The following is a 26,935-nucleotide window of genomic DNA, read 5'->3' on the forward strand; positions in this document are numbered from 1 at the left end:
TATGTTGGGGTTTGGTTCCAGGACCCCCACCCCCTGTAGATACCAATTTCCCTGTTCATATCTCATCTAAATCTTCCCATTTGCACTTACTATCATTTGAAATACATAGCCATCTTTTGCGAACAAGCAACTAGACCATGTGACCCAGGACACTTCCATGGGATATCGGTCATGCAAAGAATCACCCCTTCTTAGTGTTGCTCTCTTGTCCTCCAGATCGTCTGTCTTTTTCAGAATAAGACTAGGGCGGGCCTCAGCATTCCTGTCCCTAAATAGGGGCAACCATCTTAAAATATAGTTATTTTATTCCTTCACTATCACATCACTTACCTTAATTTGTAGTAATATTGCTGTAAGTCTAGCAATCAAATCAGTCAGATTTTCACTTTGAACACAAGGCTGTCCTGTTGCTGACGTATTTGACTGTCTGACAATCTCCTGAGCTTCTTCCTCACACCTTCGTCTTAGATCTGTGGGATGATCCGCAGGCTGGAGACCTTGCTCTGGGGCAAGCTGGGAGATAAAAAGTATTTACATTGTAACTCCCAGCAGCTCTAAATGGCACAGTCAGTGGTGTGGATTGTGGGAAGTTGTAGTCCAGCAGCATTTGGAGGGCTGCATAATTACCTCTTCTGCCTAAGACTGACTGATGGAATACAGCCGTCCTCAACCTGATTCCTTCCAGATGTTCTAGATATCAATTCCCAAGGTCCCTTGTCATTGGATTAGAACTGGAATCCAAACATCTGGAAGGCTGGGGAAAACTGATTTAATGAATGCAAAAGATGTAGACAGTGGGCAACTGGTATCCACTGGGGTTTGTTTCCAAAATTCCCCAGGGTTACCAAAATCCATAGATGCGTAAATCTCATTATATACAGTGTGGTAGAAACAAAATGGCAAAATCAAGGTTTGCATTTTTGATTTTTTTTTAAATTACCAGTCATGGAGGTTGAATCCATGGATGCAGACTCTATGGACACAGAGGGCCAACTGTATACACAATAGCTGGATTCAACTAATCAGTATTTTATTTACTATCAGTGGCGTATCTAATACAGTATATCTGACAACCAGTGCTGATCATTTTTTAATATCTCCCCTCCACTTCCCAATAGCCTTTTCTGGGTCTAGTTGCGCTGCTGGCTGGGTTGGAAAAGGAGGCAACATGTTTTGTTGCCTGACTAGTAGAACCATCAGACTCAGAAAGCATGCCTTCCCACCAGCAGTTGCTGGTGGAAGTAGGCTGATACTGCTCCCACACAGCCGTTCCTGTTCTGGTGGTGCTTCTGGCTGGGCAAGAAAGGGAGGCGTCTTGCGTTCCTGTCTGGCTAGCAAAGCTGCCAGACACTTGAAGGCACCCCTACCCATCACTGGGCGCTGATGGCAGCGGGAAAGAGAGAAGACTCCTTTTCCTGCCTGGCCAGCAGACCCACCAGATCTGGAAGGCATCCCCTTCCCACTAGGGAATACCGGTTGAATGGGCTGCTGCTGCTGCTTTGCAGCCTTTTCCAGGTCTGGCGAAGCTGCTGGCCTTGCAGGAAAGGGAGGCAACTTGCTTTTCTTCCCAGACAGCAGACCTGCCAGATGAGGAAGGCAGCCCCTTTCCACCAATGCACCCAGTGACATCCCCAGTGAGGTGTCACCTGCTGTGATCACACACCCCACACGCTTTTGTGACACCCCTGATTACTACAATGACAAAGCTTCAACTATTTTCATTAACACATTGGTCCAAAATACACTGCAGAAATAATTCATGTTGAGACCACTTTAACTGCCCTGGCTCAATGCTGGGGAATTCTGGATACTGTAATTTTGTGAGTTATTTAGACTTCTCTGTCAGAGAGCTCTGGGGCCACAATAAACTACAATTCCCAGGATTCCCTAGCACTGAGCCAGGACACTTAAAGTGGTCTCAAACTGGATTATTTCTGTCTGCAGTGTGTTTTGAACCATTCTTTTTAATCTGGAAATTCATTTCCTAATGTTCAGTGGGTTAATTGCCTAGTGGGAAAGACTCTGCTGATGTCTTTCTCTGGCAATGGGACCAAGTCTTATTTTTCACTTGGATTTCTTTAGATCAGCAGTGGGCTACTGTGGTCCTTCAGATATTTTTAGACTGCAGCTCCCATGGTCCCTCACCACTAGCTATGCTGGCTAGGATTGTTGGGCACAGCAATTACTCACCTGATTTAAATTCTATTTCTGTAGAAAGACTGCATAGCTATGGCCAGTCCCTTAGCCATATACAAATATTCCCTCAATCCTGTAGCCCTGTTCTATGTAGCATAACTTTTTCATCAGTGAGATTCTAAGATTTAAGACCGGATTAATCTTCAGTACATCAGCCTTAAACCTGGGTGGTGGGGGGAGGTCAAGGCAGGGTTTGACAGTAGTAGTACAATGAGGAGTGAAAGATATTGTGCCCCTGCTTCATTGACATGTTGCAGTAAAGTGCCTTCCAACCAATGATTAAACAGGACTCTTTGCTTCCAACCCAATCTACTTGAAGGACAATTTCCCACTATAAATAGAGTAAGGATGAAAACAGTGTAGTTCTCCAGGTACAGTTGGACTGCAACATCCATCAGCCGTAGCAAGCATGGCCAAGGATGAGGAGTGCTGGGAACTGCAGCTCAACAAAATCTTGCAAGTTGTACATTTCTAACCCCCCAAATACAGGGACAATTTGTATCTCACTGCTGTCATTTGTTATGGCTGACATTAAGGGGAAAAGGATATAAGAAAGAAAGAGATAGGAGATAAACACATGGATCATGCTGTAGGAAAATTAACCAGCAGTCAGGTGTTACCTGATTGAGTGGCAAATTGTTTGCTTGAACAAATTCTCTTGTATCTAAACACTATAAGTAAAAGGCTGAAAACCTGTCTTTGCTTTAATGAAAACTGCACATTTAGAAAGTAGCCACATTACTTCACTAAACTCTTATAGTGCTGCTATTCCACTTTTAATGCTCTGGCTGCCTCCTGTTGCATTCTGAGGCTTGTAGTTCAGTGAATCCTAAGAGCTCTCTGGCTGAGAATTCTAAACACCTCTCCTTAAACTGCAAATCCCAGAATGCAACAGGAGGCAGCCAGAGCAGTTAAAGTGGAATAGCAGCACTATCAGTATAGTGCGGTAATCTAGTAGGACTCTCTAAATCAGTGGTTCTCAAACTTTAGTTCTCCAAGTGTTTTGGACTTCAACTCCCAGAAGCTCCAACCAAATTCTGGAAGCTGAAATCTAAAACACCTGGAGGACCACAGTTTGGGAACCACTGCTCTAAATGTTGTAACAAGGGGGGAGGGACATGTAGGTGTGGGGAAGCTGGAATGCATATGTCTCTGATGACTGCAGTTCTCTTTAGGTGAAAAGTGCTGAGCTAGAATGACAATATTTTACCTCATAACAATACTGCTGGACTTTATGCAATACTTTGTTTAGATCCTTGTTTAGCTGTTCAAGATCTAAAACAATTGTTGCGTATCTTCTCTGGAATTCAATGCCTATAGGCATCGAATATGATTTCTGTACAAATGACAAAAACAAAACAATATGGAAAAAAAGAATTAAGGACACAAAGTAATAACATGCAATATTCATTCATTGTATGTAACTTTTATTACACACTGAAGATTGGGTTTTCCCCCTTACATAATGCTAAGTTTTAGAATTATTTGTAGCATGATTGTTTGAATTTTTTTGCCATATTAATTAGCTACCTTAGGAAATTGAGAATATTCAAAATCCCCATGAAGTGAATTTGATCAACCACTAAGTGAGGGGGCTTTCAAAATTGAATGTTCGAAATGAATCTGAATATCTAACCTGGATAATCCCTGAGCATGTTTTTACCAGCTACTTTCCTCTTTATAGCAATCAGGTTGATGAACTCAGATATCTTGGCTAATTCAAACTAATTAAGGCTATGATCCCACTTACACCTATCTAGAAATCTTGATGAATTTAAATGAAGCTTTTAATGTACATTTAATGCACAGTAATGTACATTCAATAGATATGCATATAACTGGCCAGATGCAAAAAGAACAGGGCTCTTATACTTCTAACCTTTATGCAGAATAGGGAATTCTTGCAGTTGTAGCTTCTACAACAGGTCAAGAGGCATTCTCTCCTGCCTTGTTGGAGGTCTAGCTGAGAGCCTAGTCCCTTCAGCTACTAACTGCCACTGCTTGGGTCACCACAAAGGGATAGGAGGCAGCAATCCTTTCACTGTGCTTTCATCCAGCAGTATCACATGCTGAACTTAGCATCTGCTAATTTGATAACCAAGAATCAAATGCTAGAATTGGCTGTTTTCTCCTTTCTTCTGAATCTTTTCCAGTTTTGTGGAGGGTTTTTTTAGACTGCAAGACTGAGGACAGAGATTGTTTTATTTCTGATATTGATAAAATATCATACATAAACCATATCCTAGTTGCTATTCATGGGGATAACACAGGAGACCACTGGAAAAATCTGACAAAGAAGGTGCACCCATATTGGTGGATGCACCAAACATGATGGAGGCTCAAGAGTGAAAGGCTCTTATTTGGTGGTATCAGGAGCTCCTGGAAGCACTGGCTTAAGCAACAAGAGACTAGTTCTCTTTCATCAGATCATTGGCTCTGTCAGGAGCTTTCTGGTAGAGCCACTGAGTGTGAGCCCCACCAGCACTGCACTCCCCTTCCCCCCCCCTGCATTTTGAAATAGGAGGGGGAGCAATCTGGTTTAAACCAGCATTGCTTAGGAGCTGAGTGAGTTTTGGATTTTGCTGGAAACAACATACATATATGACCTGTGCACCTTGTTTGCAATCTTAGTACTTTTAAGAGGTGTCCTGAAATGCTAGCTTGAAAAGAACTCAGTTGTGCCTCACACAGTCTGTGAGTACTGAGAATGAATCACTTGTAAATGGAATTGCCAATGATTAATGTGTTACTACTTTAAATAATTTCTCCAGATGCTGCAACTATGCAGCATTTTTTCTGAATTTATGCTCTATGGTTAGTAGCCCAAATTTGTTCCTTGCTTTGAGAATTTTATATTGAAGAACAATTCCCCACTCTTCTAATGAATTAAATAAGAAATATTTGAAGTACATGTCTTCGGTTGTTTTCTTTCTTATCTCATTACTGTTGTTTTCCTGCTGCTGCTTAAGCATGGGACTAGGAGGGGCACATCTCACTAACTTCTCTGCCAAAACTGATTCTTCCAAATTTGTTTCAATATAATTCAAATTAATATTATTCCCTCAGTTTTGGTAGTAGTAATTACTGATATCATTAAGGAGCTGATAGGAGGGTTTGAATGAATGGGGGAAGGAAGTAGGGGTCCTTCTATCTGAATTCTGTCATGTGTTGGGCTTTTATGTACACTAAGGCCCAGTACAGACTGCCCAAAAAGGGCGGTCTGCCGGCACCCTGGTTTGCTCCGTGAGGAAGCCGCAGCGGACAAACCGCGTGGTTTCCTTGCGGAGCAAAAAGAACCCACGAAAAGCGGGCTCTTTTTGCGGCACCAATGGTGCACTCGCAACGTCATTATGACACCGCGACGTGCGGACGTTAGGTATCCGTTGCATCAAAATGGCGGTGCCCATCTGTATAGGGTGCCGCCATTTTGACGTACGGAAGATGTGCTAGGGTTGCGGGGCGTCTATAAGAGATGCCCCTAGACAACCCTAGCATGTCATCAAGACGTGCCACGAGGCCCATCTGTACAGGGCCTAAAATTATTTTTATGAGAGGAAGATACTTTAAAACCCAGAACTGAAACAATGTTAGATATTTACCAATTTTTCTGCTTCTGTGTTCATCTCTCTTAACTGCTTTATGTGTTCTTTCTTAATCATAAGAATTTTTGATAATCTAGTCTGAAAAAAAGAATAGAAAACATTTCATGAATGATATAATCATTTTAACAGTTTTTAATATAAATTATAGGAATTAAACAGATTTTAATTTATATTGCACAAATGAGAGGCTTGTAAACTGTACATATAGCTGAGATGGGCTGGATATAAATCAAATGCACATACACTGCTCCCTCGGGTTACGAAATTAATTCGTTCCGCGGCCGCTTTCGTAACCCGAAAAGCCTTCGTAAGCCGAACTGCCATAGGCGCTAATGGGGAAAAGCCGCGTTTCGTGCGAAAAAGCGCCGAAAAGCACCAAAAATTTTTTTCGTAACCCGAAAAACATTCGTAACCCGGAACAATTATTTCCAATGGGATTTTTTCGTATCCTGGAAATTTCGTAACCTGGGTATTTCGTATCCCGAGGTACCACTGTATTAAGTTCAGGCATTCAGGAAATATTTTCAAAAGGCCTTGCCATAGCCTCAAAGAAACTGTATACACAATTTCCTACCCAAAATCTGACTAGAAGCTGTAGTCTGTGGCATGGACACTGCCATTCAGGGGTTGTCTTTATAACTAAAGCATCCTTGACCAAGAGAGTTACCCATGACTTGACAATAACCATCTTTTAAGAATTTTGGTATATTAAGCATGCCAAAGCAATCCAGACACAGCTCTCTCTTTTTCATATTAACCACACACCTTGAGCATATGTGGAATTTCCCTTATGTGGGGGCGGCGCCGCCCAGAACGGATCCCCTGCATAAGGGAAGGGACCACTGTATTCCCTAGACCAATAGAATAGAAAGACTATTTGGAGTTCATTTGACTAGTTTAACTTATTTGTTTGGGGAAACACAGGCCTTTGATTAATCATAAAAAAATATTGTCTAAGTAGTTCCATGTATTCCTTTGTCACCTAGCTGAGGATGCTATGCATTTGGAGTACTGAAATAGCCATTGTGTTACTGTATTTTCCTCAGTGATATAAGCTTCTAAAAGGTTTGCTTCATCCTCTTAGCTCTTAATTTCACTCCTGTCTTTAAATAACAGCTGCCCCATTTAAACTCTTCATTATGGTTTGCCCAGCCAACTGCATACTATGCTTTAGTGATGCAGACTCCAAGCCAAACCACACTTAAAAGTATTTTAATTATGATGTGGCATGACATCTGAACTGAACCTAAAGTACTAAGATTTTTCAAAACAATGGCCACAATAAAAAGAGTGTAAAGAGTCATGGATTTTGTTAAATTAGCCCCCCCCCCCCAATAGTATAGCAGAGTGATTGGGCTATAGAATTAAGTCTATTGAACAAAGATTATTCAAGATTTTCACTCACACATCATAGAAAGCAAAATCTGATATATCTACAAAATGCTTAACTAGTCAGCCAGACATACATCCTTTCTTTCAGGACAATATATTTTACTCCCCCAAAAGCCTTCCTCAGACTGCTTCCTAAGTTTTATGGTCATTGGTACATTTAGTCCTCAGTGAAGCTTTTTCCTGCCCTGTTTTTAACATCTGTAGACTTTTTGTCTTATAAGATTTTTTTAGTACTTCTGCAAACTCCCAAGAATGCTGAGATCTTCTTCTTGTTTCCCAGTGCCCTGCTTTGGCTATGTAATGCATGAAACAACCCATTCCTGTACATATAAATATTTAATTTGATACTAAGAAAAGTGTCACAAATTTCAAATAAAAATGCCATCATTATTGTTTTAACAGGAACTTGACTAGAATAGACCTGAAGAGGCTGGTGAAAATGACAGGATGTAATAGAACAAAAGCAGACCAGTCCTTTTTTACATGTGTCCAATTTTATACATGTCTCTATTGTTATTGTTATGCTCTTCAAGTTCACTCTGGTTGCATCTGCACTGCAGAAATAATGTAGTTTGGCATCACTTTAATTGTCATGGCTCAATGCTATGGAATTCTGGGAACTGTGGTTTTGTGAGACATTTCGCCTTCTCTGTGAGAGTTCTGGAGCCACAACAAACTACAACTCCCAGAATTGTATATCATTGAGCCATGGCAGTTAACGTGGTGACAAACTGGATTATTTCTGCAATGTGGATGCAGCCTCTGATTTATGACGACTCTCTCAGAATTTTCTGGTCAAGATTTATTCAGAGGAGGTTTGACAATGCCTTCTTCTTAGGTTTCCCAAGGTCAATCAGTAGGTTTCTGTGGCTCAGTAAGGAAACAAATCCTGATCTCCTGGAATCCTAGTTTAACAATCAAATCACTATGCCACACCGGTTCTTTTATAGTCTCTATATGTATGGCTAAAATAATAATTTTCACAGAAGCACTTATGTATTAATAATGGCCAACGGAGAAAAAGGATAAGGAAGACTGAGTGACTTATAAAGATTTACTGAAATTTTATTTAAATATAGATTTAAAACAAATGACAACCTTAATTTAGAAGATCTTAGTTTAAAATGGTACCAATATGAATTATTGACTGAAATATTTAAAGCTGATAAAAATTATATGATTTTAAACACACACACACACACACCCCACCAACCAATTTCAACTACAGTTATGTTTAAATGATGATCATTTGATCAGCACAATGTACAAATTATTGTTGAAAACAGTGATGGAAGAGGAACAGGTAAAAAAAATACACGTGGGCTCAGAATTTTGGTTAAAATATTGAATTGGAAAAATGGCAAAAGATATAGTAGAAGAGTTTGAAGTTTATATTGTCTAAATTGCATAGCAAATGTTATAAAATGATGCTCAGATGGCATTTAATTCCAGAAAAAATAGGCAAAATGTATAAAGGGGTAAAAACAGGGGTTGGAAATACAAACTGCAACAAGTCTCAAACTATCAGATGTGGTGGACTTGCCAAAAAAATACTGAAAGATAATTCACAGTGTGATAGAGAAGATCCTCAAAATAAAAGTGAGCTTTAAACCTGAACTTTTCCTACTGCTTTTGCAAGATGACCAAATAAAAAGACATCAAGAAAAGATTGTTCAATATATGATTACAATGGCTAGACTTCTTTTTACACATAGGTGGCAAATTGACTACTTTATTGAGAGAGAAGTCAGGAGACAATTTTGTGAAAGAATAGGGAGATTTCTTGAAATTTACTCAAGAAAAGGTAACAATTGTGGGCTTTGAATATGAACTGTGTACTTTTCTCAAGTAAAAAGTATATAATAACCTTGGGTTGACAAATGAAAGGTGAATTTTATATTATAGAGATGACAATGATAGGAAATCAGTGTTGTGTGTGGTGGTGGTGGTGTTAGGTTTATGTTTTTTATTGTGATAGGTCATATTTTGTTTCAGATATGTTTCTAAGGTGTATTTATATGAACGTTAGCAATGCTTTTCCAATTATAAAATTATTATAAAATAATGGCCACTGAGAAAACTAAAATCTTTTCATTAGCAGGGATTTCAGAATGAGTATTTCATTTACTTATCATGAAAAATGTAATTTTGGATATGTGACATAATTGTGTGAATAAATTACATTAAATTTCTGGCATAAGCTATTATGGACTGTAGTCTTTTTCCCAGTTAGTCTTAAAAGGCACTTCTGAGTTCATTATTAACTTAGCTGTTCAAAAATGTTTGATATTAGTAAAGATAATATGAAAAGAAAAAAAATTCAAACTCACCACTTGGATAAGGAATTCTACTGGAAAACCACCTAACGTTTCGCTATCTGAGCCTGAGATTTTGTTTTTCCAAGATGACTGACCTAGTAAAGGATCACTGTCCTGTACAAGAAATAAAGTTGTATTATATAACTTAATTCTACTAAGATGTAAGGACAGTTGAACTCTGCATTAATTAAACATTAAAATGTATTGACTTGTATTAAAGCAGTTTCATTTGCTTTAAAGAAGGTCTGACAAAGCACAGCTTGGGCCACAGTAACTTTTATGGGCCCATGTTGTGGCCTCTGAAAACCCCCAAAGTCCCAAGACCCTCCCCCCAAATTCTTAAAAAACCTTGACTGCCAAATGCAGCTGTTTTGCTCCACATTCCCCCAACCATCTTATAATGTTTAACTCCACCTAAATCTTAGAAAATTGGCAAAAAATAAAACTGGAAGTGACATGCTGTCAACTTCTAGATGAGTCTGGACTGCCAGTACAACCCCTGTGGAGGGTGCATGGGTAAAAAATTGGCCCTAGTCACTCCATAGTTGCCCAATTCAAAAAATTACTGAATGAAGAAAAATGTTCTCTTTTTGTCACTTACTGTAATTGGAGACTGGAGGGAAGGAGTATAATGTAACCGAGGAGGAGTCATAAAGAATCTAGAAGGTCGTTGTTTCTGTCCAAAGGCAGCAATTGGCATGGTTTCATGGGGTTCATTACTCTGAAGTAACAAAAGGGAAAAAAAAGGTGTAAGGATTATTATCGAGAACTAAGAGACAGAAATTTTTTTTATGGAAAAAAATTAATGCACTCAGAAATATTAAGACTGACAACAATACAATATGTACTTAATTTCCTGAAACATCGTTTACTGAATTAAAAATATGGAATTCATTACTTTAGGGAAAATGTTTTTCTGTGCTCAGACACTTAAAAAAATAGGATGCATAACTTACGAGGACTTCATAATCTGGGATTGTATGCGTTCCAAGCCCTGTCCTTTCGAAAGTTACTCTGTATGTAGCATTAAGAGTATCTACAGCATCTATCTGTCCTGTGAAGAGTCCATCATGGGCACCACGTAACCGTGCTATGATCAATGATAAAAATCATATTCTTAATTGAAGGAAAATAATATTTTATATAATTTCCAATGCCTATTGGCCTTGAATAGGTATTGCATATGTTAAGTCTACTGAGCAATGCAGAAATCGAAGTCTGGAACAAGCTTCTCCAACTCTATGCCAGGTGCAAGTAATCTGTGGTCCTGCAGATATTACTGGATTACAAACCTCATTACTGCTGAACACTGATCATGCTCAGATGGCTGGGACTGAAGGGAGTTGTAACAGCATCCCAGCAACATCTGGAAGGCCACAGGTTCTCCATTCTATGTTTTAAAAAAAGCTGAATTGTGTAACTAGTATGATTTTGCAAAATAAGGAATTATATTACCTGAAGTGTTTACATTTGCCGCTACTTCTCCAAATGAGAAGCAGATAGGAAAGAATGCAGTTACAATTTGCTACATTTCTCTAGCTTCTCAGCTTTCATTAAGCATTGCTCATCTAACTGAAAAGCCTTTCTTATATCATCTACAAAAAGCCAGAAGCTTGCACATGTTAAAAATAAAGTTCTGGATTCTCTGAATGCTAATGTCCCCCCCCCCCCCTGAAAACAACTACAGAATATAAAGCCCTTGCTATAAACACATATTCCTACTGATTTACAAAACTGGACAGTGTAGGAATAGCCCTATTCTAGATGTCTAGCACCAGGGCTGCTAGATTCCAACAGGGCATATATTCCAACAGAGGATATATCATATCAATATAATAAAATAATCACACTGTCTCAACTGTGGAAATAGATTCATTAGGGTATGGCAATTTAGGAAAAGGAAATGGTGGAAGGCATCAGTTACGAAGGTCCCACAATGAAATAAAAGGGATTGTGGAAGCTAACACTTATTTCAAGATACAGTATAGACTTTCCTGTAAAGTGCTAGAGAAGATCTGTAAGGACTTACTGTGTGTCTTATAATGGGCTGTGCCACTCTGACCCCCAAATATTAAAGTCACTGAGGAGAGGTAATCCTGTTTTATGGATGGTGCAATACCAACAGCTTTATCCTTTAGTCATCTTCACATTAAACTACATCTTCATAGCTCAACACTACTCAAAACATCTGTTTCATTTAAAGATGAAAAATTACCTGTAACTTTTGTTCCTATAACTAGTGGCAATGGAATTTCTTCTGGAAGATCTTTAAATTGGGATATATCTGCCACCTTTCGCTGTTGTAAAAGTCTAATTTTTTGCCGTTTCTGTTTTAATGCTGACCTTTCTTCTTCAAAGAATGCAGAAGAACATCTGCAAAACAGTAAGCAGAACTATTCTGACTCTTTAAATGCACTCCTTTATTAATACATCCTACATACGTATTCTTTGTAACACCTGAGAGCAAGAAGAGTCTCACTGATGAAACATCCTAGACCCAGAGATAAAGCCTCAGGAGAAGGAACATATGATCCTGTATAAATTAAATACCCATGCAAGTTTAGCAACAGAACAAGGAGGATGGGATATATGGTCCTTCTACAATGTTTTTAGTGGATAATTCAGTTCCCTAGGAAAACAAACCAACTATTTATCTATATATAACATACATAACAGCTATGATTGTAGAAATCCAGCACTGTGTGGTGGCTACCCAGTTTATTGCACTGACCATAACATGGACAACTATCTGCCTGCTGGGCAGAAGCTGTGCATATGTGCTTGGTATTATGACTAGTTAACTGACTCAGAGAAGCTGAAAGAAACAAAAAGATTAGTGGACGAGATTCCTGGAGTGCAGTTATGTCACTGATCTTTCACAATGATGGCTCTCTGACAGTCACAGAGAATGAGGGAATTGTGGAAGAAAATCACTTTGAGAGAGAAGGAAATAATTCCTTAGAAGCTGTCAACATCTTGATGAACAGAAAGGATTCTTATGTGCCAAAGATAAACCTATAGTGGGTGGGTGAACCTTGTAATTGTAGGTGATCTGATCATTAAAAGTGTAGCCAGATATCAAGGGTGTGTAGATTACATGGTGAACTGTCTGCCTAGCATAAAAGTTGTGGACCCCAGCCATCATCTAAAAAAACAAGAAGTCCGTTGTGATGCATGTTTGCACCAATCACCAATGACAAGAGGAAATAAGGTGCTGGAAGCCAAAAGTAGGTTTGTTAGGAAGGAGTTTAAAAGCCAGGAGCTCCAAGATAGCTTTCTCAAAAATGTTACCTGCTCCACAAGCAGAGCCAGTTAGGTTAAGTTGAAGAGTCTTGATGAGTTGATGAGAAAATAGTGTAAGAAAGAGAATTCAGATTTTCTAGGCACTGGGGAACATTTGGGGATAAGCCAGGCCTGGGACAGGAACAAGCTTCAGTTGAACTAATATGAGACTAGTTTATTGGTATGTAACATTAAAGGGTTTGCAGAGTACCATTTGAAGTGAACACTGGAGGAGAGCTGAAAGAGCTAGAAAGCATCTGGTTTTAGCTGAATCATGCTTAAGATGAGAAAAGAAAATGTTACCAACTACACAAGTGGTGACAATATGGAAACAGGTTGTGAGTATATGAAGCCACAACAGTGAGTCAAAAATGTCTCAGGATCTAAGTGGAAAATGCATGTTCCAAAGGTATATGAAGATTGACACCATGTATTTCCATTTCTGTGCTAATGGCAGAAATAGCCAAGCCAAATAGAGAGGTTGCGTGTTTTAAGGTAAAACAGAACAGAAGCATAACAGAAACCTGGTGGAAGAGAATGAGTCAGTGGGATACAGTCATCTCTGGATGCAAATTCGATAGGAATGATAGGGAAGGATGTACTAGATGTGGTGGTGCCTTGTATACTAGGAAGTAACCTAGAAACTTTAAAATGAGCTGACTTCTCCACAGAATCACTGTGTCTGTCGAATCATTTTGTATCTACACCAGTTCTTTATTTCAGAATTCATACAGTGCTATGTGACATTATATTTTGTTATATTATGTTGTCAATCTGAAATGTAATGCTTAATTTATAAAGACCAAGAGGCCTGGTGTGTATATCCTCAGGTACCATGCTCTCTAAGCTCTCACATTCTTTAAAGATCAGCAGAAGAGGATAAGCTTAATGTCTTCTTGTAGGATACAAAACTGGATACAGGATGCAGCAGGGCTTTCCTGGCTGAAACACTGGTATATACACTACTTATAAGAGCCTGCATTCAAAATTTGGAAATAGTGCAAGGTGTTTTTAGTTCAACTGGCTCTGAGTGACTGATTCTGTTTGCAAGATGACAGCTTTCAGGGACAGGTGGTAATCGTGTTAGTTTGGTACAGCAAAAACAATGAAGAGTCATATCCCAAGTTTTGCTTCACATAAGATTTTGTGCATCTAATGAAGCAGATTGCAATCCACAAACGCTTATGTCAAAACTTGTTGTTTGAGGTGGCACAAGACTGTTTGTTTTATTTCCAATATGGAAGTTTGCTTCCATATGCTTAAGCAGTCTTACATTTTCCTGTAGTAATTCTACATTACAAAATCTGTGCTACAGAATGATGATAGTTGTAATGGTTTTATACTGTACTAAAAAAGATTTGTACTGTTTCAAGCTTAAGAGGTTAGATGAGCAAAAGTACACTTGGGTGACCTATAAAAGTAAGATTTTCTGCTGTAGTCCTGCTCCTTCGTTATTTTATTTATTTAACTGATGGTTGTTGTGTGACTTCAAGTTGCTTCTGATTGCTTACAGCAGCTCTAAGGTGAACCTATAATGGGATTTCCTGGGGCTGAGAGTGTGTGACTCACCCAAGGTCACCCAGTGGGTTTCCATAGCCAAGTGGAGAATCAAACCACTGATCTCGAGAATTCAAGTCCTACAATCAAACCACTACACTGTGCTGGCTTTTGCCTGATGGATATACTCTCCTTTAATACAATGTTACCAGGATGGCTTATAAAAATTATAAAAATACAATCCATAAAACAGGATTTGCAAAATACAAACTGTATTAGAATAGTAATACAGTAGACTTCAGACTTGCCAACTGTGGATTTCAGCATCCGCCGTCAGCAAGCCCACATTGTCCCCAATGCAGCACATGCATGCTGCCTCCCCCCTTCTTTCCTCTCTCTCTCTCATTCCCCGGAGGGAGCTGGAGGCAGAGCTGGGGTTGGGGCTTGGAGCTTTTGTCCCTGGGTATTGGGGAGGGCTCTAAGTCCTGAGTCCTGGAACAGAAGCCTTGGAGGGGGGGAGAGAGGGAGAGAGAACAGAAGAAAAGAGGAGAGAGAACAGATGGTAGCAAGGAAGAGGGAAGGAGGTTTTCAGTACATTTGTCCCCACATGGCTGCGCTGCCATAGGGTCAATGGGACTTGAGCATTCATGGATTTTGGTATCTGTGGGGGGGTCCAGAAAGGCTGACTGTATTAAGCAAGGATCTGCCTAGTGGCAAAATAATATTAGAGTAGGCATCACCTCCACTACCTCTCTCACCTGAGATGGTGGAAGCATCTCAGAGAAGGAGTTCTGAATGTGACCTCAATGTACATTTAGGTTAATATAGAAGCAGAAGCTGCTGCAGACATCCCAGTCACCAGCACATAAGTCTTGTAAGTTAAGCACTGCCTTTTTGCATGTTAAAACATGCAAAAGCTAAAGGAGGTTCTTTAATACAAGTGAGACATATTCCCAATGACCAGTTCTGATTAATAACCTAACATATTTACTCTGTGCTAACTACAGCTTCCAGGCAGTCTTAAAAAACATCCACAGATACAGCATACTGCAGTTGTTTAATGTGCACATTACAGAGACTACTTTAACCACAGCTATAGTTCAGATAACTCTGCAGAAGATGCCACAACTACCACAGCAGGTGCACAAGCCTTAGTTTGTAAATAGGTTTACATATCATAGAGTTCTGTTTGGAAAGACAAATCTGAGCAAGTCCCAGCAACCTTGGGGAGGACTGCAATGGCATCTAGAAAAGGCTGATCACCTCCTCTTTGAACAGACAAGCAACCAATTGTCATATTCATTTAATTGGTCATCATTCAGTTCTTTACTCATCTCAATCTCTTTTAGCACTTTCACTGCTTCACCGGATGAAAATGAGAGACAAAGCTGAGCATCATCAGGATGCTGATGCTTCACTCCAGAACCTGAAATGAACTCAATCAAGAGCTTCATGCAGATGTAAAGACGAGGAGACAAAACTGAACTCTGCAAGACTGCATGACATGAGTGCCAAGAGGTTGAGCAGTATATTTCAGCACTGTCTTCCGGAGTCAGCTTTGTTGGTACGAAGGAAGCAACTGAAGAAGCACAGTGTTTCAATTTTCATAGTAAACAGTTTATCTAAAAGGATCCCATTGTCAATGATATTTAAATCTGCCAAGACAGCAAGATACATTAACAGGGTTATGACCCTCAAGACTTCTGCTAGCACAGACTTCCCATTAGGCATCAAGTTGGTAACTAAATTTCCTCACCACTAGGGAGACTGTGGTCTAAGTGTAAAGACTAGGCCTGAAAGCAAATTAAAATGTATTCTGATAATCAGCTTCACTCAAAAGATGATGATGTCTAACTAAAAGATTGTATGTACAGCGCTGTGTAAATTTACAGCGCTATATAAATAAAGGTTAATAATAATAATAATGTTCTACCACAACTACCTTCATGAATACCTTTCCTAAGAAAGGGATGTTTGGAACTTGTTAACAATATTTGCAGGCCTAGGATACCAGGAAAACATTTTCAGAAGAAGCTTCAGAAGCACCTTCAGTGCAAGTGGACCTACTTTTCAAAATGAAGTTTTTACTCTTCCTGGACTCAGCTAAGCAAATTGTGTGGCAAACTAGGATTCATAAGAAATTAGACTCATGATAAGCTTTACTCTCCAAGCAATTTTCTGTGTTGTACTGCTTAAGCACACTGCACACACCCTTATGCTGCAATAGCTGAAATCTATACTATAAAACTATGGTACTCTTGATCTGCTAAAACAGTAGCACCCAAATTGAGATGGATATGATTTTATCCTACAAGATCTTAGGGAATATGGCACAGTGAATCTAAGGTCTTTTTAAATTTAAGATTGTGAGCCAAGCCATAAAAAGTTCCAAAGCACTCAAAAAAGCATACTGGAGAGCTACCATGGGTGCACTAGTAGTAAAAAAGAACCCCTTCTTCATCAACATCATTACCTCACTACAGAATCCATAATCCTTATCTGTACTGGTCAAAATCACAGTGATTATTTTTCACTAACTGCATTTTAGCCAATGAGCTGCAAAACCAAGGAAACAAATGAGCTCTGTATTACGGAAGAGAATGTTTAACAGCAATCTTGTCCGCCACCAGGGTCATCTCAACATCCCACAGAGAGATTATCTGGATGGCATCGCATACTAACAATCATCAAGGCTGCTGTGTATATATGTGTGTATAGCGGGGATGATGGCTAAACGATCCTTGTATTTCAGGAAAAAATTGGACTAGAAGACACTTTTAGTTCTACAGCCTGGGCAGTGTAAACTCTACCATTCACTGTGGAAATTCACACCACTCATTCACAGTGTAGTAGACCTAAACAAATTATTTTCATTTAGACACAGGATCTGCATGTAGCTATTTGTTGGAAAATATGAGAAGTAAAGTTGTTTTCTTCTTCAATTATAATTATACAACATATCCCGCATTTCATAAACTTATGAACAGTTTTCTAAAAAATAAATCATACAGAAACCTTCAAACAAAATCCACTATTATCAACCCCTCACTAAAACCCACAGCTTAAAAATGTTTAGCTCTTTCAAACAAACTATTTTACCTTCTTGGCTTTCCCATCAATCTTCTGATTTTTCCCCATTCCACTCTCGTTAATTTTCTTGTTTTCAAGTTGGGAAATGATTCTTTCAAGCAAACACAGAAGTCATTGTCACCTTCAAAGAGTGGCCTGTTTAAAATAGTCGATTTTCTGTTATTATACATTCAGGTGATTTCAGAAAGTAAACTGTATATAATGAGTCTAACTTAGATGTCATGGTAAGTCAGGGTTCTTGTTGGCTTTTGCTTTCTGATCACTTGCAAAAGAAGTGGCTAAATGGGAGAACTGATGCTTTGTTCTGTGGATATTCAAAAACATCAGCAGTTGGCACTCTGGTCAGTTTCTCTCTCCAAAACCAGAGAAATTAGACCTTCTGCTGCATTGGGACTTCATGAGAAATGAACCAAGAACCAGCATTTGGCTAGCTGCTCCAGTTGCAAATAGAAGTAATAAAAAAAGCAAAGACAGCATGCTGGCTTGTCTCAAAAAGGCAGAATTCCATGCATTCCAACTTGACACAATATTCAAGCAAACCCATTGTCACTGTCACATAAATTAAACTTTTATACAAAATAAACTTCTCCACTAAAGAGAGATTTTGCTTCCTAAATTGGTCAAATATGACCAGTCACCAACATGAAGTTAAGATTAATGGATCTTACTCTGGACCCATTAACATTTTGTGTTATATTGTTACTCTCCTCATATACCGAAATGGCAATTTGAAGAGAAGAGCCTCCTCTACTCATAGAAATTTTCCACATAGTTCCTGAATGCACAGAAAAAGCATTCTTGCATGCAGAAGGCTCTCCTCTTTGAACTACCATTTTCCACATGTAAAAGGAATGACAGAGAAGGCAGGGATCTCATGTGCCCCTCTCTTGGTATGTTTACTTAAAACAGGTAACATGGTGCCTGAATAGGGCTTATTTCATCATCAGCATCATCATCATCATCATCATTAGAGGCAATAACAAGTAAAAATTTGTAAGAAATATGTTGAAGTTGATGCAATGAATTTAGAAACAATACTGTTTTACAAAACATATGTATTCCTGTTTATTATGGACAATCTGCAATTTATCTTTAAAATTTGTGGCTATAATAACTGCTTCAGTTAAATAAAATAATAAGGACTATAACACATATTATAATAATAATAATAATAATAATAATAATAATAATAATAATAATACTTTAATTTATATCCCGCTTTTTGTTTCCACAATCAAAGCGGCGTACAACCTTTAAAAAAATACAATATATGTAATATATACAAAATAATTCTGAGACATAGTTATTGTTTATCATCAAAATATAGTATTGTAATCTAAATAATGATGGAGAGAGGCAGAGTGGTGTAATGGTTTGAGCATTGTGTTACAACTCTGGAGAACATGGTTTGAATCCTTGTTTAGCCATGGAAACCCACTGGATGACCTTGGGCAAATTACACTCTCTCAGCCTCAGAGTTAGGCAAAGGCAACCCCCTCTGAACAAATCTTGACAAGAAAACCTGTGATAGGGTTAGGATCACCACAGGTTAGAAACGACTTGAAAGAACACAACAAAATAAATGATGATGATATAAGAATTCGATCAAGAGGTGTATTTTAGCCACTGGAAAACAAATAGCAATTCTTTTCTTGTCTTTCTTAAACAAGTCTGACATGCAAATAATTTTATAGAGAAATACGTGAGAAATATGTCACTAACCAGAGTCCAAAACACATTGCAGAAATAATCCAGTTTGAGACTGCTTTAACTGCCCTGGCTCAATGCTACAGAATCCTGGGAGCTGTACTTTATTGTGGCAGCGGAGCTCTCGACAGAGAAGGCTAAATGTATCACAAAACTGCACTTCCCAGAATTCCCTAGCATTAATCTGGGGCAGTTAAAGCAGTCTCAAACTGGACCCAAGTTAACTATCTCAACAATATTAAATACTGGCAAAGCTACTGATTCTTCTCATGACAGAGTATATCTATAAGGCACTATGTACATATACATATAGATTAATCTCTGTAAAGTGCTATAAAAAAGATGAAAAGTCACACATACTTATCTATATTTGAATAGAACCATTCATATATACACCATTTGTGTGCTTTAGGAAGTTTTAGTAAATTACGCAGCCGTAATCCAATTTTTTGTGATGCTTTTTTATCTGGCGTTGGCATCGTTACTGTAAACTTCTAGAAAATAAAAAGACAAAAAGAAATTACTAATAAAAAGTGCAACATTTAAAGTGAAATTTTGACACTTTCAGCATGGTCTGTTTTAATACATACAAAGTGTTATTATTTCAGGTTGCATATGAAACTACCTCTAAGATTCATGGGATGAAATGAGTTTCTTTCTATTTCTATTATTATTTACCAAGGAACTTGTGTGTTTTGTCTAAGGGTAAAGACAGTGCTTTATAACAGATGGATTTAGTATCTTCAGAAATTGGGGAATAACCATTATTTATTTGTTTCTTCATCCCAGCAGTTCTAGGGGTGATCCTACAAGGAATCTGAAATTATCATTTCCTTTGTTTTTTTATCTGAAGCCTCCTCCCACATTTCATCTTCATCTTTACTCAAACTTTACGACTTCAGCATCAAGTCAGGGTTTGGTTGTTGTTTTTTTTGCACTCAGTTAACCTTCTTTTTGTAACATTTTGATTGGTAAAAAGCTCTACAGATTTTAAAAGCTTACATATTGGGTTGTTTTTGTTTTGGTATTACATCAGCTATATTTCATAGTACCTCCTTCATGTCAGCTATAGCTTTCTGCTAAGGAAGAAGAGATTATAGTCATGTTCAGATGCAAGAAGAGACCCTATCATTGAGCATTCCATTTACACATTCTCCATTGTTAACTTTTGTGCCCGTTAGGAGTTTGGAAGATTTCATATCCTGTAAAAGTATTCAAAACTGAAAGTGGCTTGACTTGTGGCTAGTTAACAATAACAACCATGATCAAAATGCTGTTTTAGCTTCCATCTTTGATTTCACCAACCAAAGTTTAAACAAGCTACATTTTAGACTTTAAGGAAAACTATCATTAATTTAAAACTGGAAGCAGAAGCTTGTTATCTTCTCCACTGCTCTCTAAAAAAGGAAGACAGAAAAAAACAAGAATGTTTCAGCTCAGTACAGTTCATTTACATAACAGCAAAACATGGTTTTCGGCTATGTCTGAATCTAATCTAGTTAGAGGAGTTTGGGTTTTTATGACATCAATAGTATTTTAGGGATTAGTAATAGGGATTTTATTAGTTCTGAGAGCCTCTTATGACAGTTTAAGCAACACTGTGTCACTCTAGCTATGGTTTGTTGGAGATGAAGTGGAAATAGTTAACTTGTCAAACCGTTATCATTTTGGATTTAATTAGTATTATATGGAACCCAATATATTTGAATTCACATTAATTTTATTTATCTATTGAGTTGGCACAGAAACCTGGATCCAAACTTCCTACTGTTCATGGAAAGATTAAGGTCCATTGGAGAGATATTGATTGTGGAAAGGAGGCAGAGACTTTTGTGAGTCATCCAACCTGGCTTCCCCTTGTACTCTGGAAAGTCTCTCTCATCTCTAGAGCTGATTTTCAGACAATAGAAGGGCTGCAGTGAAAAATCAGAAAACTTCTTCCACTGGCAAGTGTCTCTAGATTTCTACTCTGCCGAGGGTTCTGTTTATGAGAGGAAACTCCAGCTCCAAAATATCGTCTTTAATGAAATATACATGTTTGCCATTACATTACATCCATACAAAGTAAGTTTCACTGACTTATTCTACCCTATCTGGTGCCTTCTGAATAGGCTTACCAATCAAAAGTGAAAACAGGAAATGGTGTAGTCTAGCAGTCTATGAACCAAAAAAGCTTTATAGATTAGCATACCTGTGGAACCATTACAACTCTCTGGTTTCTTTTGGGTGATCTTGTATTCATCTGTCTTTCTTCTTCTTCACAGAAAGAACGACTTCGTTTTGAACTTCTGAAAGGCTGAAGCAAAAATAAACAAACCTAAACCTCTGATTCAAAGACTGAAAAGTTCACAGTGTGTCCTTCTGCAATACATTTCCTTTTTATATTATCCTGCTTGATCTATGTTACATAATTACAGTCTCGAAACCTTTAATTCTATTTCCTGTTACATCCATTTTACTCTTAGTTGGTAACTATATTTCTTCTAATTTACCTAAACTGTTGGGTTTCCTGTCTAAAACTGTTGAAAAGTATTGATGTAATGCTATATTTTATGCTGTTGGGACATCTACATAAACGAGTGATTCTCAGCCTGTGGGTTGTGAACCCTTTGAGGGCCGAACGACTCTTTCACAGGAGTCGCCTAAGACCATCGGAAAACACACCGCAATTTTATGGTTGGGGGTCACCACAATATGAGGAACTGTATCGGCATCAGGAAGGTTGAGAGCCACTGACATAAACCATTTTGGCCTAAAACCTTGGACTGGAATAGGAGCTTGTTTATCTCCTATTCAGATGATTAGTCTATCAAACACACTAGCAGCAACAATCTAGGACTAGGTTTTCAGGTGTTTCTCAAGCCTTAGTACCCAATATATTTCAGCCGAGGACAGAAGAGATAGAACCTTTGGGAAAGCAGCTATACAGCTACAGCTTATCCTCAAAAATTTAAAAGGGACTTTTATCTCTACATTTTGACTGATGAAAGGTTTTAAGTTCTAAAGAACTAGACTTTCAGAAAGTGAGACTTTTAATTTCCTCTCAATAAAAATCTTGACATTTACAGGTGGACCCTTCTTCCCTGTTAGGATTAACATCCCCTGCATATCACTACTAACACTGATGGATGCAATTCAGCTAAAGGTAAGTTTTTTAAAGTGTATATTGAAGTCAATTTGAGAGTTAAATATACATTTTATTTACATGTTTCCTGCATCAGTTCAGCTGTTCTATTCTGTTCAAAATCAACATAACTAGCTATATTTCTATGCTTTAGTATGTCATCCATGTTTATAATGCCACACGTTACTTCCTGATCAGCTGTTGTTCTGTTCAACTGGTTGAAATGTGCTCTTCTCTCTCTTTGCTTCTACATACCTGGTAGACAGAAGTATCCAGTAGCCACTGTTGACCATGCCATAATGCTGCTCATGCCTGAGAAATCCTAGTTTCAGTAATCTATTGGAAGCAGCTGCAGCAGGCCCTTCTGTCTACTACTAACAGGAAGCTAGCAACAAAAGGATACAAAGGTTTTTGTAGCTGGTGCTTTGAAACTACCTATTTGGAATGTTCTATTGATCTGGCAGTGCAGTTGAGTAGTACAGTGCACTAAGTTTAAGAACTAAGAAGTGTTCAATTGAAATCAAGTATCAGCCATGAATTTAGCAGGTGATCTTAGGTAAATCACCATCTCTTAACTGCAAGAGCAGTGAACTAATAGAGGTCTTTTTTCCCAGGAAAATGTGCACATTCTTCCTGTCTTTTCATTATAAGTATAGAACCCACAGAATTCCACAAATATTTTTGAAACATTACTTCACTGTATACTCATGAAGACAAGAAAAATGTTGTCACTCTAAAGGTAAAAAGGCTGAAGGAAGGAAAATTTAGCTCTGGAAACGAAGGATGGAAGCCATCTTGAGTTCCAAGAACGAAGAAAGACAAGATACACTTGTATTAAATAAACAGATTAATTGATCAATAAATGTTGTTCCTTACCATTTCTACAGTAGCGCCTGCATTCTTGCCTTTCCAAATGGTTGTTTTCTGTAAAGAACTGAATTTTTCATTCCATGTGTTCGACAAGCTTCCTTCTATTATGAATAAGTTATAAATTATAAATATGGTTTTTTCATGCTTGCAAAATCTGTACAGAATAATAATTTATTTAAAATATTATATAAATGGCCAATAAAATGTTTTAAAATTACAGTTTATTGTATTCTGGTCATTTATTTTGTCTGTATAATTGCATGTTATAAGTATTGTATGCATATATTTACATTATATATATGTGTGAGTATATACACACACACACACTCCTATTCTAGAACTTGCTTTCAGCAGGTAAGTAATTTCAAGCTGCCTAGTTTAATTTCTAAAACAGGTTTATTTTTCAATTTGACCATTTTTACTGAATACTATGTGAAAAATCTCATGGGAAAGGAAGAGAAGAAATGTAGAATGGCATACAAAAAGAGAATACACACCATTAAAATATTCTTTCAAGTGTAAGACATCTTTACAAGAAGCCCCTGAGCTTTCACAGGAACATATCAAGATATCTTATAATGAGTCACATTGTGGGTCCCTCTAGGTGAGAAATGTCAATTTTAATTGGCAGTGCCTCTCCAGGGTGGTTCTCTTTAGGCCTAGCCCAACCAGGAGCTCCCTGGTATTCTCTGGTGGTCTCCCATCAACATAATAACCAGACCAACTTCCTTCAGTCTGTGTTTCTCTGCTAAGAGCCTACTAACAGCTGCCTCCTTCATTTCCTGTTGTTTCCATTTCTTAAGGTTTACTTTTGATGCCATCCCTGATTATTTCTTAACACTAACTTATTTTCTAGTTAACTGAGAGGAGAGACGGCTTAATGCTTGACTAGTTAGCAAGGCAGGAAACTTAAAACTAAGGAGAGAGGGATTGGAATCAACAGCACTAACGGTTTGGAATTTTGAGAATCCTGCCTATCAAGGTTGGCACAAGGGATAAACCCAAGTGGTGCGTATTGTTCTTTAAGTCTCATGGACAATGAGCTATCCAAGGTGTTGAACCTACTTTGAAAACAAGGTTCAGCACGTTGGATAGCTGCTTTAAAGCTTAGCTATTAACGCTTGAACAGATTTGCATACCCTCTCACAAAGGAAACTGTCAGCTGCTAGTGATTCCAGTATACATACATACATACATGCATGAATAAATAAACAAATGATAATCTTGGCTTTCCTCAACTATAGTGAAATAAGATTCAGCCTATGGTTTCTTCAAAAAAGATAAAATTTTCATTCCCACTCCCATTCCTGTGTTTGCTTTTCTGGTTTTTACATTTTAAACTTCTGTAGAGGAAAACTATAACCATAATGTGCAGGCAATGCAGAATTTTAATCCAGTTTCCAACATGGCTAAATCATTATTCTGGAATGCTGTTTATATTATTTGTATCTGCTATGCTCTCATCTACATTGCTTTTTTTTAATGATGCGTGTTTATTTTCTCTACTTTAACTTATATTCTGATTGTTTTATTTCACTGAATTATTTTATTTTGATACTTATTTACTACTTTGAATGATTCTTTTAACAAAAGAACAGGAGAGACATGCTTTAAAACTAAAAATAAATTAACACTCCATTGAACAACTTACAACAGAATTAACCCCTACATGTTTCTGATATTTTAGTACACATACAGTGCTCCTGCATCATACGTGGCTTTCAGCATATGTTGAAAGCCGTGTGGAAGCATGCAGGGCGCAAGGGGCAGAGCGTCCCATTGCAATTAATGGGGCATGCGCCGCCATGTGCATGAGCCCCATTCAGTTAAATGGGGCTTGAGCAGGCACGGTATTTGCTTTACGCGGGGGAGTCCAGAATAGATCCCCCGGGTAAAGCAAGGGCGGACTGTATTATGAGATACACATCACATTTTTCTACATGAAGGCCTTTTCCTCTCATTAAGTCACTCTCATTCTGTTGGGACCTGATGTCATTTTCTGTGGCCAAAGTTCAGTTGAAATGACTTTATTTGCTTATAGAAAGAAGGACTCCTTACATGTGCATTTATGCTACAACTAGACTTTCATTTCATTTAAACTACAAATTAAGAAATAAATGGTATGTCCTACCTTTCAAACTGACCAGGGCTTTTGCTGAGGAACCTAAAATAAATTAAAAAAATCAAATGAATTAGCAGTATTTACCTAAGAATGTTCTCAGTTACTGCATAACTTACATCTTGGACATCTAAGAGTGAAAACCTAAATCCTGCATGTGGTTGGCTGAAGGATGTAATGGTATGTTGGCATACTGTAAGCTCTTTTGGCAGACTATACACCCCCTCCCCTGCAATAGTTCCAAACCAGGTGTTTTGTGAGCTAGGAAGAGCCAGCTTTGGACCCACTGGAGCTTGTACAAGTCCCCCTGCCCCAATTACAATCAATAAGTAAACATTTTTTGTGGGTTTTTCAGGCTATGCGGCCATGTTCTAGAATAGTTTCTTCCTGATATTTCGCCAGCATTTTCATTATGCAACTGAACAAAAATTGGAAAGAAAAATATGAGTAGATATAAATCTTCATTCAGCTGCTCTAATTTACAGTAGAAGAGAAACAACAACAAAATAAGATTCAGCAAAGCTGGTATTTCTTCCCTGTTTCCTACCGTCATCAATCCCAAATGTCTCTTAAACTACAGTAGACGTGCAAGTGGCTAAAAGGGAATGCTTTAAAAGCTCTGTCACCACTGTTCTCAGAAGAGATACCAAAAATGGAGTAAGAAACTATATTAAAAGAACTGAAGATCACCGGAAATCTTGTTATTAAATATGTTGGAGGATAAGATAGAAAAGAGCTATGGGGAAATAATTTTTTATATGTTGACTGCTGCTAGGTTAATGTACATGAAATATTGGAAATTAAAGAAAGATATTGAGATAGAGCAATGGATTATCAAATTGATGGAATTGATGGAAATAGACATAATTTCTGAAAGATTAAGAGAAAATACAAAAATGATTTCAGAAATAGAGGAGAAGAAAAACCGGGATAAGAAGAACTGGGAAGAAATGTACATTTATATAAAGGAGAAATGGCCAAACATACAAGATAACATCTAACAAGGTATTTACGAATGTAAGAAAGTAAGCTTAGATTAGAAGGAATTGACTAGCTAAAGAACTTTACACTGTAAAAAAATTAGAATAAGATAGTAAGAAGGGTAACGGGTGAAGTCATAGAAAAAAAATTAAAATAAACATCTGTAAACAGATATACATAGATAAGCAGAAAATACAATGAAACGGTAAGGGTTTAGACCAAGGAAGTCTTGTCACTGGGGATGTTCTCACTTAAGATTTGAAACAATTTAAAATACAACGTTTTTAATAGATCCGATTCAAAATAACCCTGGTCTTATCCCGCGTTCCGAATCGCTTTTATTCTTCGTTCCCATCTGGTTTTTTAAATCGAAATTTTTACCTACAAGCGTTCCTACTTGGCATGAAATCGGTGTTTAAATAAATCGATTCTTCTCCTCCATACCTTATTTGGAGCTGTCAATCAATAGTACGTCAGAATGACGTAACGTTAATCCGGAATATTTGGAAGCGATGTATCTTTTGGCATCGTTTCCATTTCATTGACCGTTCGTGAATTGATGTATTTTTGGCGGTTTTTTTTTCAAATGGACCAATGAAGGCGCTTAATCGCTCAAACGTCCTCTTCTGCGTCTCCCCATACAGTATTAACTGCCATAACTCAGTGCTAGGGAATCCTGGGAATGGTAGTTTATTATGGCACCAGCACTCTCTGGCAGAGGAGGATAAATGTCTCACAAACACAACAGTTCCCATAA

At 38.0% G+C, this 26,935-nt stretch overlaps 1 protein-coding gene across 2 annotated transcripts in view; it reads right to left on the reverse strand.

The window, feature by feature from the left end:
* Positions 1 to 26,935, reverse strand: part of LIN9 (lin-9 DREAM MuvB core complex component) — a 34,502-nt gene that overhangs the window by 1,567 nt on the left and 6,000 nt on the right. For both annotated transcript variants that reach the window (XM_042446339.1, XM_042446340.1), the window contains 12 exons: positions 25,210 to 25,242; positions 23,085 to 23,179; positions 21,276 to 21,380; positions 19,445 to 19,578; positions 17,387 to 17,512; positions 11,724 to 11,881; positions 10,465 to 10,598; positions 10,110 to 10,229; positions 9,521 to 9,622; positions 5,796 to 5,876; positions 3,407 to 3,532; positions 331 to 513 (listed from right to left, as the gene is read on the reverse strand). In XM_042446339.1, the coding sequence (XP_042302273.1) occupies positions 331 to 513; positions 3,407 to 3,532; positions 5,796 to 5,876; positions 9,521 to 9,622; positions 10,110 to 10,229; positions 10,465 to 10,598; positions 11,724 to 11,881; positions 17,387 to 17,512; positions 19,445 to 19,578; positions 21,276 to 21,380; positions 23,085 to 23,179; positions 25,210 to 25,242 (1,397 nt within the window). The remainder of the gene's footprint in view (positions 1 to 330; positions 514 to 3,406; positions 3,533 to 5,795; positions 5,877 to 9,520; positions 9,623 to 10,109; positions 10,230 to 10,464; positions 10,599 to 11,723; positions 11,882 to 17,386; positions 17,513 to 19,444; positions 19,579 to 21,275; positions 21,381 to 23,084; positions 23,180 to 25,209; positions 25,243 to 26,935) is intronic.

The sequence above is a fragment of the Sceloporus undulatus genome, chromosome 1 (genome assembly GCF_019175285.1).
Source record: "Sceloporus undulatus isolate JIND9_A2432 ecotype Alabama chromosome 1, SceUnd_v1.1, whole genome shotgun sequence".
NCBI classification, from domain to species: domain Eukaryota; kingdom Metazoa; phylum Chordata; class Lepidosauria; order Squamata; family Phrynosomatidae; genus Sceloporus; species Sceloporus undulatus.